The following is a 15003-nucleotide window of genomic DNA, read 5'->3' on the forward strand; positions in this document are numbered from 1 at the left end:
CATCACCTAGTATGCTTAAATCCGATAAGCATTTAAACTTTTACAGCTCGGAGTTAGAAAATAGGAATTAAAAAAAATAATAATTGTGTGACATTGTGTAGTTTTTAGTTCATTCTTACAAACTCCAGAAAGATACAGTGGAGGCAGGAGACATTTTGATGTCTTTATTCACTCACTATAAGAAGAGAAGCATTCATTCAACATTAGTTTGATTGCTGTAAAGTACAAGTGACAAGTACTTAGATTGAGCCCTTACTTTCTCTGTTGTGTCGGCACAGGAGATATAAATCCACAAATATCCTTTGCACAATCATTCAAGTGTCTTGGTTGAGGCTAGGGTTGGGCGATATTGGCAAAAAAATTAATCACAATTAATTGTGGCATTTAGCCGATAACGATTAATTTGACGATTAATTGATGACAATTGCACTTACATGTTTTTGACTCTAAATCACCACATTGTTCTAAAATGATACTGACAAATCATCAGTCAAGTTAACTACTTTATTCTAACAGGTTAAGCTGGTAATTAGTGATAAACCAGCCATGTTTGAAATATTTATTAGTTTCATTGCCGTTGCTAGGCAATTTCGGTGTCATTTTTAACACAGGAGTCTATGAGAGAGCCCTTCACTGAGGGTCATCTGCAAAATGTATCTCCTCCTACAAATTTCAAGCTACAGACTCTATTTTAGTCTTAAAACGCTCATTAGATGCTGCTCTATCAAACTTGTATTCAGAATTTTCAGAGTGGTTTTTGAGGTCTCCTTTGCTGTTACCATGGTGACAGGCTGACATATAGATATCTAGTATCTAGTAGATATCTTCTGGGAAGCTCTGTTTTTATTCAGTTTCATACACATTTATCAGTTTTAGGAAGAAAGAAATATTCTGATGATGAGCTCACAGAGATCTCTGTTGTAACTGTGGGAAAATCTCAGGAAGACCAGTATCCACCTGCTTGTTATCTCTGCTGGGAGGGGAGAAAAGAAACAAAACAATGGCAGTCCTAGGCTCAGACAACTTCCTGAGACCTGTGGGAAAGCTCAGCTGTAAAGTAGTCAAATAAGAAAGTGCACACACTTACAGTATACGTTTTCTGTTTAATTTTGTAGCAGTGATGCTTTGAGTGGTTGTTGTGCGTCTTTGTAATCACATTTTTGGTACTCACTTTGGGGTTTGATTTCCAGCAATACATTGTGTGCACAATTAGGCAAGTAGTATTTTTGAAGATTAACACACCATGATATAGGATGCTCTACTTAGGCCTGGTATGCTTAAATCCAATAAGCATTTAAATTTATACAGCTCAGAGTTGGAAAATATGAATTAAAAAAAAATAATTGTGTGACATTGTGTAGTTTTTAGTTCATTACAAACTCCAGAAAGATACAAAAAAAGACAGTGGAGGCAAGAGACGTTTTAATGTCTTTATTCACTGACTAAAAGAAGAGAAGCATTCATTCAACATTAATTCAAATCAACATTCGGCAGGTTGACCCCTCAAGTGTACGCCATCTGTCAGTTAAGAGGTTTTAAATGGAGGTTTGTAATGCAACCCTACCTTTTTTCCCCACAACAGAACCATGGATCAACAATGTTCTCAACCATAAAATCTGTTCTCTCAGCTGCAAGATTCTTTCTCCACAGACAAACCCCCAAACCACAGCTGGGTTTTAATGATTTTTGTTTTGTTTAATAATTAATAACAATAATTGAGGACATGTTAACCATGTCCTCAATTATTATTATTTTTTTGTTTTAATGGACACAAGTGGGGATTCTTAAGGGTGTAAGACTTGCCTTTCTTGGTTTTAACAAGCATTAATCCAGGCCAATCCTTCAGATAATTATGAAGCCACACCTTGTTCTGTATGCAAGTTAGAATGCCGACTCGTTTTTGTGCAGACAAGATGTGAAAATTTAAGATAAAGTTGATCAAATTTGAAACACACAACACTTGTAGGTGAAGTCTGTGCAGCTGTGTTTTGGGTCAAGTCTGGCTCCCTGCTTACAGAAAGAAGGTAAAACCCAGTGCTATGTGCTCACTTTAACAATCACACAGGAACAATACGCTCAGAATATTCAACATTGAGGATGGTAAAACCATTTCTGCAAAAAACGCACAACAACATAGCTTCTGATTTACAAAGTTTGTGTGATTTATAACATACTTCATGTTCATAAATTGAACCCGGACATGTGTTGCATAAGAGTATACCACGGTAATGCATTGTTGATACCTATACAAATATGCACTGTGTGAGTTTCTATATCTATTTAAATAGTTTATAATTCTTCCTCTATGGTTTTCTACAGACGCAGCCGGGCGCTGTCAGCACTGCTTGTGCCCCTTTGTGGCCACTAGTAAGACTGCTGTTATTGCAAACTGTCCTGATTTTAAACAAATGCACAACATTCGTACCACGATAAATCTGGGGCCGTCTAGCCAGTCTCACAGAGACCAAGAGTGAGCCCGCCGTCACCGCTGCTGTCGCTGGGCTGGCTGACCAGAATCAAAAGATCGTAAAACTAAATGATAAGATTTCATAAATCATCATAAGGCCAAGTATTGTCATTGCAAGTTCTTATTAGTTTACATCTTCATTTCTACTGCTTGACAGTGAGAAAAATATAAAAACTGAAAAAAAAGCAAGTGAGTGTGGATTATATGCATTCCTCTTGCATAGTTGTGAGGCTGGACTGGGCAGCAGGCCTGCCTGCCTGGCTAATTAGAAGGTTTGGGTCTCTAGGCTTCACAAGAAAGACTTTGTTTTCCAGCCAGAAGCATCAGAGCCACAGTAGCTGAGATCTAAATGAAGATAGTTGGCTGACACCGAGCATAAATATCCATCAGTTTCTTGATATAGCCAGGCAATGCATAAATCTCGGTATGCACCAGAGCTACTGACAGAATTTGGCCAGGTTATGCTAACAGTGCCATTTGTTGTTTATCTCCAGAAATAAAGAGTATAGTATTAGATAACCCCCCTTAAACACCACTAATGCCGAGATCCTTATCATAAACCTAAAATAGAAGTGTGGCTAGAAGCCAATAGCTTCACTCTGTCTGCCTATATCTTACCTCACACACACACAACTATCTCTGCAACATGGGACTGATTTAATACCAGTGCAGTGCACATCCAGTGTTTTTTCCTCCAATTTACCAAAGTTGTCAAGGTGGTAATCGGATTTGTCACATTCCTGCATGAGTCCTGTGGTTGTAGCATTTCAATTAAAAAAAAAGTAAAGAAAAAAACAAACAAACAGAAGTCTGTGAGGAGAAAAACCTGTCTCTTAATGTTAATCCCTTCAAAATTCCCTGAATGTCTATGAGGGAAGGTTTTAGGTCCAGAACCATCTTACTTTCTCCCATCGATAGTTATTTTAGGCTTACTTTGTAGAACACTGCAAACATCCTGAGAGTCAACATTACAAACTCTCAAAATTGTGTTGATTCTGAGCAGTGATCAAAGTGTAAATAAACCTAATATCTGATGATCTGCCTGTGGCTCTGTGCCCGTCTTTAGAATGATGCAGATTTGCCACAGTATGCTGCTTTGGTACTAAAATAATGCACACTCACTCATGTCCATGTCAATGGTATTAGTACTGGCTATTATGTATTAGCATGTATGTGATCAACCCAACTCAGGACAGATCCCAGTATATTTACAGATCTGTTCAGTTCAGTTAAAACACAAGGCTTATGGACATAGATGAGTTGGATTAGAGGCCAGCTCTGTGGATTCAATTACTCATCAGGCCACAATGGGCCCTGCTAGTTTCCAGGAATAGTCAATAAATGCACATAAAGATCACACAAAAAAAAATTCAAAGCATAAAAAGGTCAAAAAGGGAGACTGAACTGGCTGCAGCCACTTGAACCCACTGCTGGTAATGGTCTCCTGAATTTCTGACAGCCCATCTTCCATCTAGAGCATTTAAGACCTGCCATTTAAAATAAGGCTCTGCTAGCTGTGTGTCAGTCAGTCTTTCTGTTTACACACAGTGGCATAGTCAAACACAAACCCCTGTCTGCATATGGTGTATAAATGAGGCCAGCCCAGACACCTGTGTATCCATAGTGAACATGTACTGCAGCCACTTCGTGTTCAAAAAATGCAGACTAACTTCCTCTTACTGTATTGTGATCTATACCTGCCAGATTTATTCAACATGCAAAACAAACTTCATGAATAGTTAGTCCTCAAATTTAGCACAGCAAGTGCTTTCATGATTTGTGTACCTGACACGAAAGGCCCCAGAATGGCCTCAGGATGCTGAAGCATGGCATCGCAGAAATACATTATAAACCCAGCTGACCATTAAAAGAGAGTCACAGTCTTAACAAAAACCTTCTAAATGGTATCACACCTGCTATCTGCTCAGACCAGCTGCTGATCTGGTGTGACTCCTCAGCACTAGCTGCATCCCTGACCTCTTCAACAACAGATCTTTCAAAATAAAAAAATATAATTGCATACAGAAGCTAATTTTCATGCGCACATCGTTGCCATGTAGTAAACCGTTACTAGTCAGACGGCCTCCGGTGTGGAATGTCCTGTTCTTAGCAGATCTCTAGCAGCAAATCACTTTACAGCTCCAGAAGCCCAGGACTAAACACATCACATCAATCTTGACCAGGACTATGGGCTCAGGGGCCATACAACACATCAGAGAAGCTGCTATTTATCAGAAAGCACTTTCTGGAAGGATCTGTGGGAGTGTTTAGTCCCTGACTTGTTCTGAGATTGAACCAAACTGTTCCCTCCTCGCCTTTAGTTTTACATTCACTCACTCCTCACAGTGAAACAGGTGACAGACAGGAAAAAGAAAGAAGGAGGAATATGATGGTGGTGTAAGTGGTCTGATCCCAGACCTCTCTGCTTAAGCCTCTGGTCACACTATAAAACTGTGCGGCACTAGACAGGACAGACCTGGATTTGACCTATGACGCCTCAACAACATATATACAGTAGACCCTGAGTGCCATTCAGAGAGAAGAATTTGGCCACATTGTACAAGATGTGAAACAATGCCACAAACCCTCATAAAGTTGGGATAGAGAAGCTTTTAAACAGAGGGCACAGCCATTAATACAAGACTGGCCAAACATTTTCCTAGAGGTCTGTATTCACTCCAACCACACAACAAGACTGTTGACATTTAACCAAATCTGGTGCAGTATGTTCCAACGTATTTGCAAAAACAGAGTCTGAACAAACAACGAGAGAATCTTAGCAGTACAGTGGAAGAAGCAAATAACGGAACTACTAGAGTGAGGTGCGCAGGAGAGAGAAATACTGGACCAGCCTCCAGCCAGTGTGTGTGTATGTGGGCACTTCAGATAGACACGTGTCTGGGTTAAGTTGGTTCCACTGTGGTCTTTGGCATCTTGGGACACACCAAGGAAGGAGAGAAGATCCAGTGACTCCTATTATTTCATGAGTGAGCGAGAGGCCTGAGCTATATTTACTTTTCATCCTCCTCCTTTCTGAAAACCTATTGTACCCTGAGAACGATTTCGGTTCCTGTTTCCTGCTGCAGTAGAAGTGGTAAGCCTACACTGCTGAGAAAGCTCCCTGACCTACCACCCTCAAAAACACAGGCATGCAGAAAATTTATGATGGCTGCACGGCTGACGACTCATTCAAATACACACCTTTCTACCTGATACACATGAACACTTGCGCACAAAACAGAAGCACGCTCTAAGAGGAACTAAAACATGAGCACTTGCAATTCTGCTCCCTAACAATTACAGCAACAAACAACACCTAATACAAAAAAGGAGATCTAAGGTTTGAAAAGCAGTAAGACCCCAGGGACCAAACAGTTTCGCCACTGGTACAAGTTTTATAAAATGCTGCCCTAGGATATTACTTTCCAACTGTGTCCCACATTTTCTTTCCTTTCAATGACAAAACATGAACTCCCTCCACACCACATGCAGTAAAATGTCAGTGTTTGTATCTACAGTTCTGTGGTGTAAACTGTGTGAAAGGAGACTTATTACCAGAACAGAACTCAGTCTGCACTGTGCCAGGGAATATTTCAGTTAAATCAACATTTTATTCTGTTTATAGCAGACTATATATATATAACAACAACCCCTCCTTCTATTCTGCCACAATGGCTACTTTGGACTGCCCAAACAGCAAACTATAACATATAGTGTGGAGCAAATTACATCAAGTGACTTGAGAAGACAGAAGACAGGAAAAGAGGAGGAGGTCGAAATGGAGCCTGTAAAATCAGCTTTTTAAAATCAGTTGGTTAAAAAAAATAATTTCTAAGCTGAGATGACAATATAGTCTGACAATACATTCAACTAAAAACTGCTGTGATTTGCCACCTTTTACTCAACTGAGATCTATACATGCAATACAGATCTAACGGCTCGTAAAAGAGATGAGAAGAAAAACGAAGTAAAGGGTAGAAGGAAGATAAAAACCAACATATTTTGGTCTGAATGTGTTATGTTGGTGTTTCAAACCCCTCTGAGTGTTTGAGTGTACAGCGCTTATACAGCCACAGACAGCCTTTAAAAGAAACTCTTGGTGCCAAAGTGCATTTATCCTGAGATATGAACCAAGGACTAGAGAGATTATCATGGCTAAACCATCTAGGTTCCTTAAAAACCAAGCGTGCATTTGGTAACCACAGGCCCTACACTTGGACCAATTTATTCTGAAGCTAGCAAAGTGCTGGCATACCGCTGGTTCCATATCTGAGGGAAAAAAAAAGGTCGACCTTGTAAACTTTAAACCTTGATATGGACCTTTACAGTGTGCAGTGCCATTGTCTTTACCTCTAAATTCCATGGTGTATACAAATAGGTCTAAGCTGAAGCCATTTGGGAGGGTAACATTTCTGACAGCAGCTAGTTTACCCTGTTAGGTGCCCCATCTAACTTTTAACTCTCCCAACTTGGCTCACGAAATGGCCTAATAAGACACTGATGCACAACAGCTGTCATAACAACTCAGCAGGCATAACACTGGAACATCACATATTACTGGGCCTAGTTTTCAAGCAATCGTATCTGTTGAAGCACAAACTATTTCATCTGGCTTAGGCCTTGAACATGGAATGCTGGCACATCCACAGAGCCTGACAAACATTTACTTCATTAATAAGAACAAAGGCATTCACTCAGAGATTTAATTAAAGTCATGCCTTAGTAAATGAATATCGACGTACAGGCAAAGCCAGACATCATTTCCCCAGAAAACTGACCATCATTTCAGACTTTAATTAGGCCCTGCATGTCCTCTATTGACAGCATAGATTTTCAACTGCTCCACAGCCAGCCTCCTGCAACAGCTACTGGAGATATAAAACACATGCCATGAGCATTATCAACCTTAATCTTTGAAAACAAATGTATGATTAAAGTTTGCTGACCCTCCAGCTAAAGCAGTGTGAGGTTTTTTTTAAAGATGGCAAGATAAAGAACATCTTTAAGAACAATGATCATACTGGTTCCAGAAAACAAGGGGCTGATTCCAAGGCAACTGTGACTCAAGAGGAAAGAAAACAAAACAAAAAACTTCTCACATTAACTGATTGTTTCACACATCCGACACAACATCACCACCACTGTCCTGGTCAAAGTGATGTTACAAACCTACCTGAGACTGACAGAGAAGAACTTTATACCGCATGGCCCAAAACCTTGTTGTGCTGTAGGTGCCATTTATCTATGAGAAAAATAAAGCATTCTTGACTGTCAGTTGAACCTACAATGTTCAATCTTGGTTATTCAGCAGCCCTGGCAAGATATGCCAAATTTCTGCAGCACATACAGATGTACAGCAAGCCTTCAAGCTAGAACAAAAAGCTGACTGACTGGCTGACACAATACGAAATGTGAGTTACATTCAGTGCACCCTTGTCTTAATAATGAAATGTCTACTCCAAAAACAACTCTGCCACTGAGAAATGCTGGTTCCTGCCTACAGTACTGCTGGCATGACTTCAAACCTGGATTTAATATTTGCCAACTTAGCTATGCATACAAAATACTGCTGTTGTTGTTTTAGTGTGGCCTCACCAAGAATTTGGGAGTAGTTGCACAGAAATTTCTCAAAAGAAACATATATGGCATTGTGGAGTGAAAATTCATTCTCTCTCGAAGACGTCTTCAAGCTCAGACCACTTCATATCATGATGCACACCCCTTGCTTTATACTTGATGTCATGGTTCAACATCAGCGGTCAATGTATGAGTTATACGTGGGATACCGATAACAGAAGTGGCATACTTAACATGATCACAAAGGCAAAATATTCACCTTGACTATAGAAAAAGAAAAAGAAAACACAGTTGTGGTGTGTTGTACTGAGACTAGCTGAATATTACAGTTTGGCTCCGAGTATCAGTTGGAAGATGCGACTCCCTATTTAGCTGAGAATGGTGAGGCTTCCCAAAAGTTAACACGTAAGCAGGGTGGGAAGCGTGTTGGCGACAAGCATGTAACAATATTCTCCATTACACCAACGGTAAGGTGCTCAATACCCTTAATAAAAGCTTTTCAAGTGTCACTCACAACGATCACGACTCATGGAGCATGGCTGGTGCTTAAAACTGCATTAAAATTGATTAGCACAGGCCACAAGTCAGCCATTTTACAGTGGAATTTCCCACCCTGCTGGCAAGGCTCACAAACTAGTGGACAAGTGCACAAGGTGCTCGTTCAGAGCAACAGAAGAAGCAGCTATGGTCATCTTATCCAGGAAGTCATTGATCAGTTCATTTGCTAGAGCGCAGCAAACAGATGGACACAAAAGAGAGGTTAAAAAAGAGAAAAAATACTTTTGTATCTAAAGCTAATCGCCTGTTTTCAGACACATATTCCCTCTCATATACTACCGGTCCATCACTCAACCTGCCTGTCTGTCCTGTTCTAGCTGTGAGCAGGATAATAATATATCTGTATTTAAATACACACAAAGCCTATACAGTCAAAGGGAACCACCACGCAGGAAAAACAAGATTATACACATTGCAGGGAGAGATGAAAACAATCAATAAAAAATAAAAATAAAAATGAAAAAGACAAGAAACAAATCAAAGTTGTACTATACAGATGCTCTGGAGGTTATTAAGGTGAAGGAAAGAGCTCTGAATATTTGTGGGCAAGACCAGACCAGACTGGGCCAGGAGGCATTTGAAGCAATAGGATGACCCGTTTCAGCACACACACTAAGATCTGAAATGTCCTATTGGTTGTCAGGTGAGTTGTATTTGTTCAATATTAAGTTGTAATTCCATATTCTTGTTGCAAAATATATTGAACATCAAAAGTTGAATCTGTTTTCCAAGTAACGAGCTAATTAGGTCATCTTAAACAATGCAAGAAAACAGGGGAAATGGTAGAAATTAACTGTGTGCTAAAACCCCACTGAAACACAAAATAAAATAAAAAATAAAATAAAATAAAAACAATCCACTCGTACAAGGTTACAGAATTGCAATGTATAGATTGTTCTTACTTAGGCCTGCTGTTTTTGGCGTGATTCAGTGGACCTGGTGTTGGTTAGTCTGGCCTGGTCTTGACACAATTTAGGCTGTGATGTGTATATTTGCCATCCCTACATGCCCATGCTGAAGATGTGCAGCTCACGGTGGAAGTGCTGTGTGGGTTCAGACAAAATCAGGCTGGAATCCATGCAAGGGTGCCAGACACGACCGAGACCCAGAGAAACCTCCTTCACCAGGTTATGGACTGGGTCGCCCTCCATGTACACAGACTGGTCTGGGTCAAAGTCGATGCTCTCCTCAGAGACGGTTAGGACACAAAGGCTGGAGCCACGAAGTCTGGAGATGGCCACCAGGTTATGGGACCATACAGTGTAACCTACGATGGCAGAAAAAATGTTTTTTTGGCCAATATTTGCTTTCACAAGCCTGAAGCAACTTATACAGTACATAACCACTAGTACTACAACAGAAAACACACAGAAAGCTAGCTTATATCTTAAAACTGACAAGCTGAACTCACCATGTATCACCAGTGCAGCTAGCTGAGTACATCTCCATGCTAGGAGGACCAATGGGTCTTCATTGCGATTGATGCTGAGGTCAGGGAAGTTGGGTCCATCCCTCAGGAGAAGGAAGTGAGTCAGTGTTTTGTTGTACTGCTGAGAGATGAGCTCCAGTGTAGCGTCTGTCACCAGCGTGCTATAACTATCGAGGTGAAGGCGCTCCAGAGGAAGGCTTGGCTTTAGGACCCTGAGAAGTTCAGAGCTGTCGACCTCCAGGGCCATGATGTACACTCGAAGGTTGGCACTCACACGAACCTGGGGAGGAGAGATGCACCACCCTTAACAATAGTTATGCAACTAATCTTTTGCATTACTACTACTACACCCCACTGCAACCTCTTGAATAATTACCAGAGACACATTTTTGAACCAACAATAAAGGGAATGACAGAATCTCTTACCAATGCCTTCCAATCATCCTCCGTAGCTGTCCCTTCTAGTGGTTTAAACTCCAGGGCAGCACCACTTAGCAGCAGGGACAGGCGATGAAGTGGAGTTCGACGCGGAGATGCCAGCAGACCACAAAGCTCAGATGTCAGGTCAGAAAAATCCAGAGCCAGAGAATGAAGGTTAGAGAGACGATCCAACTCTGATGGTAAAATGAGAGGACCTGTGGAGAAGTCACAGAGGTGGAAAGTTGCACAAATGTACAAAAACAGTGCTAGCCTTGTGATATTTTTTAGTGAAAACACTGCTCATCTGTGACAAAAGCATTCAATATACCAGGCTAATACATACCTAGCTGGTGGTCCAGTAAACTGAGATGCTGCAGGGTCTCAGCTGAGGGATTTGATAAGCAGGCTAAGGAGCAGGGAGTAACCAGACCAAGCATGAAGCTACAGGACAACCATTTGAGCTGCCTGCTGTTGGATAACAACTCCATGAACAACTGCTGGATTCTGTTGATAGCAGGGAGCAAGTGCAATGAGAAAAATTAGCCTAATTTCATTTTAGCTGAATAACTGCAGCAGCCTTCAAATTGAATTTAACACACCGAGACTCATTCATCCCTGTTCAAATGTAAAATTCTAGAAAACAGGCTGTAGGTGGGAGGAAAGAAAAACAGAATAAAAAAAATCCAGCTAATCTGACCCACAATCCTCTGTGCAGTGGTGTGCCGCTCAGTCACATGACTGAATATGGCTAAATACGGCATTAAAGACTGCAACTGACACGAGCAAGGGTGACTGCAATGTGACTGCAATGTCTGTCCCAAATGTATGCATATCACATGCATACTTTATGCTACTCTAAAGGACAGGTGCAGAACGAGTTAAAAATAAGAACCTATAAAACACAGAGGGGAATGGTAAAACACGCAAATACTGGTTAACTGTTGGATGTCAAATTGTCTTTTTAATTTTACAAATGAACTATTATATTCTCAAAAAACAAATATCACACCCTTTCAAATTAAACAAATGGTCCCAACAGTGCCACTTTGCAAATAATACTGTACCAACATATCTTATGGACAGAAAATAACCACCAACAATTTATATTATTCTAAAGAAAACTTATTTCAAGCTTTGGTGCTTAGGCTTACTCGTTGATTTTTTTGTCCCCCTGATGGATCTGGTGCAGGTTTGAGCTGTCCGACAGTCCCTCTTGCTGAAGAATGAATGTGTCTCCAAACAGACTCAGCTTCTGCAGATTTCTGGAGAGGAAGTTAGAGACAGTGTTAGAAAGAAAGCAAAACACATTCACTGACATTTTTCACATCTTGTTAATGATGTAACATTACTGCTGGTCAGGTCATATGTCTGTCTGTGTTAAGAGTAAAATATGGCCACAGAGGAAGGTGGGTTCACTATTGACTTTGTTCTGTCAACATTTGTTTGAGGCATTCATGCAGTAAGATGAGTGTAATGTATCTGGTTCTGTCCTACATAACATGCAAGAAATGCTTCAGAATCTTCAACAGAAGCAAATTTTCCTAACGAACAGTTTACAATAAGGTATCACAGAAACTGCTGCCATTTTCAACAGTCTATTTTAGCCCTGGTTATGTATATTGATTATGTATGTATATGGTTATGAGCTGCCTTCTGTTGTGCACAGAATTACAGCTGCACTGCTGTCTAAAGCCCTTCTACCCAAAATAGAAAGGCAAAAACCAAGCAATGGCTGCCAATATATGCTTTCAAAAATTGGTAAGGTAAGAACAGAGGTCACAACGCACTCAATTACATTCTTCCAAGTGGGCTGGCTCACTTTTGACACTGAGGTTTGGAGGTTGCTGTGGGAAAAGATCAGTATTCGCATGCAGGCCACAGTGCAACACGTGACAAAGACATAGGTGTACATATGGTTTGCTGCACCCACTTCCTGCATATCAGCTGAAAGTTAAGCTACAAAGTCTCATGTGCAACTACTTAATGCCCTTAAGAGGGAACATAGGGGTTGATTATTCTTGTTTTGAATACAACAGTAGGTTTTAATCTTTACATTTACTTACAGGAAAACTGAATTTTCAACACTTGATAACATGAAAAGTCATAAATGGCAGCACATGTTTGGTATCAGTGGCAAAACTTGATGGCATCTAAAGACTCTAAACAACTGTTGTTTTGTTCTGTCTGGCACCACTCAAACATAAAACTTTAGGTACTTTAGGTAGTAACTATCTGAGATACTTTTCAAATCTTGTCATCATCACTTATGGATTTGTCCAATTGCCCAATGTAAGAATTCATGTTGAAATGTGAGTGGAACACTGCTTGATAGAAAACACTCAAACAACAGAAATGGTTTCGGCCCACTCAGCAGGAAGACATGAGGTGCTAGCTTTAGATGGGTGCTATTTGTATACTACAAAGCAATGTAGAGAAGAATGGAGAATGTAGGAGCAGCTGTAATGCTCAATTCAGAAGATTTTTTTTTTTAAATAGAATAGTAATTTCCACAGCAGGCATGATGAAGTGGCAACATTTTATTCCTGCTACTCGTGGGGGACAGTATTCTCTATTGAGTATGCAACAACTTTTAGAGCTAAATATTACTCCCCATACGCTGGATATGTGTGTGTCAGTGCTGATATCAGCAGGTCTCAGCCAACAAAGCTTTCTCTAGCCACCACCAGTGCTGCATTGTATCTGCTGGTATGGACAATCCAATGCAACATGTAAAACAGAACTGGCAACAAAAGAAACGCAGACGAGCGGCTGAACTGGCATTGACACTAAAGTATGCTTCACACAAACGCATCACTGTTTTATGTTGGTAACTGTTAAACTAAGCGTTTATGTACCATTAAATCATTAATGTCTTCCGATGTGTGACGTTGGCTGCTAGCTCCACTGCAAAGACACGACATGATTACGTAACTCCTAATGCCAGGGTTTGTTTATAGCTAACTAAGCTAGCTACTTGCTAGCTCACTGCGACGCAACACTATAACATTTTAACAAAAGGAGAATGTGTCATGCGAATTCTTAGTTCCGAAATAAAACAATAAAATAATACATTTTTGGAGCATGTATATGTTTACCTGTTGTTTCGTATGCTGGTGAACACACACAACACCTGGTCCAAGTAGGTAGCCATGGCGTCTCTCCATCGCTCGGACAGTTGCGGGTCGCTTTCGGAACCGGGAGGTTGGTCCATCCTAGTGGACGACGGATCGTTGTTCAGATGGCTAAGATTTCCTTCTACCGGTGCTAGTTCCAGGTGCAGCTCCCGAACGAAAGAACCAAACTTCCGCATGAGGAACTCCAGTTTCGGGGTCTCGTCGATGCTAGAACCGCTGCCGTTACAACTACCTCCTATCCGCAGTTTGAGCTCGGTCCACAACGCGGGGTAGAAGAGACACTCCCTCCATCGTGAACAGACGGCCGAGGCCCGGAGCTTGTCTCGGTCGGACAGAAAGGAGAATATATGGACGATAAGCTCGCTGGGTAAAGCCATGGCTCCGACACCCCCGCACAGAGCCATGGCGAGTTAAGAAAGCTGATGTCAGGAAACCACCCAGATATAAAAGAAATAGTGCAACCGATCTTAAAAGGGTGCTGCAACAGCGAATATCAGCGACGCTTCGTCCTCTCGGTGAAAACAAACCGTTTTTCAGCTTTGCCTTCAATACTATTGGAGCGAACCATTCTTTTCAATACACGGGCAACAAAAATCTCTCAACAATATAATAAACGCAATTACCTGTGACGTGATGATAGTCATTATTTGTGTTTAGTGACATTACAAATGTATGTACTGAAGCACATGAAGGATTTAGTAATATATTCTCCAGGATTTGGGTAATTTGCGACTGCATCACCTCATTGAATGGTTTCGTCCGGAGGTGCTGTTATTTTTGCCATACTGCCGTACCCCGCGGGAGGGCGGTGTTTTTTTGGCAGTTTAAAAAAAAAGCAACACGTGATTATTATTTTGGAGGTGGTTTCCATCCAGGCACACCCCCCTCCAGCGGCCGCCCATCTCCAAACTGCAGAGAGGGAGCCAAACGCCACACAATGACACGATGAACGAGAGTAAAATAAGGGTGTGATTGACTAGAGGCCGTTAAAAACATGAATACATATATATGAAAAATATAATTGAAATATATATATGTTTGATATTTCACATGATACATACCATCGAAAATGTGATCATTAATTCGTGATAAACTAATAGTTTCTGTATGAGAGAAAAAAATCCAAGGAATTATCCTTAACTCCAACAAATATTCAACAACATAGATCTATTATCTGCCCCCCAATTTTACTTAAGCTGTGGCATTGACACCAGATCTCCTGAGAAGCAGCTCCTCACTGTGGAAAGCTGTAGAAACGACAGGAGAATTTCCAAAGCCAGCTAGAACAAAAACTGTCAAAGTCCTACTTCACCTGGATTTGATGTCACATCAGGAGGGCTTAATACAGACAAGCTAAAGAAGATGTACTTATCTGTGCTGCAGTCTGCACTTAGTGGGTTTAGAGGCTTTTCCTAGCC

The 15003-nt window shown here is 40.9% G+C and overlaps 1 protein-coding gene across 1 annotated transcript; it reads right to left on the reverse strand.

Annotated features, from left to right (window-relative positions):
- Positions 1-1416: 1416 nt before the first annotated feature.
- fbxo33 (F-box protein 33) lies at positions 1417-14123 on the reverse strand. Its single transcript, XM_028394843.1, has 6 exons — positions 13547-14123; positions 11603-11713; positions 10795-10955; positions 10458-10666; positions 10014-10311; positions 1417-9869 (listed from the first exon to the last, which is right to left on the reverse strand). The coding sequence occupies exons 1-6, from the start codon at positions 13987-13989 to the stop codon at positions 9604-9606; spliced, it is 1488 nt and encodes a 495-aa protein (XP_028250644.1). The 5' UTR covers positions 13990-14123; the 3' UTR covers positions 1417-9603.
- Between the last annotated feature and the right edge of the window lie 880 nt (positions 14124-15003).

The sequence above is a fragment of the Parambassis ranga genome, chromosome 22, assembly GCF_900634625.1.
Source record: "Parambassis ranga chromosome 22, fParRan2.1, whole genome shotgun sequence".
In the NCBI taxonomy this organism is placed as follows: Eukaryota; Metazoa; Chordata; class Actinopteri; family Ambassidae; genus Parambassis; species Parambassis ranga.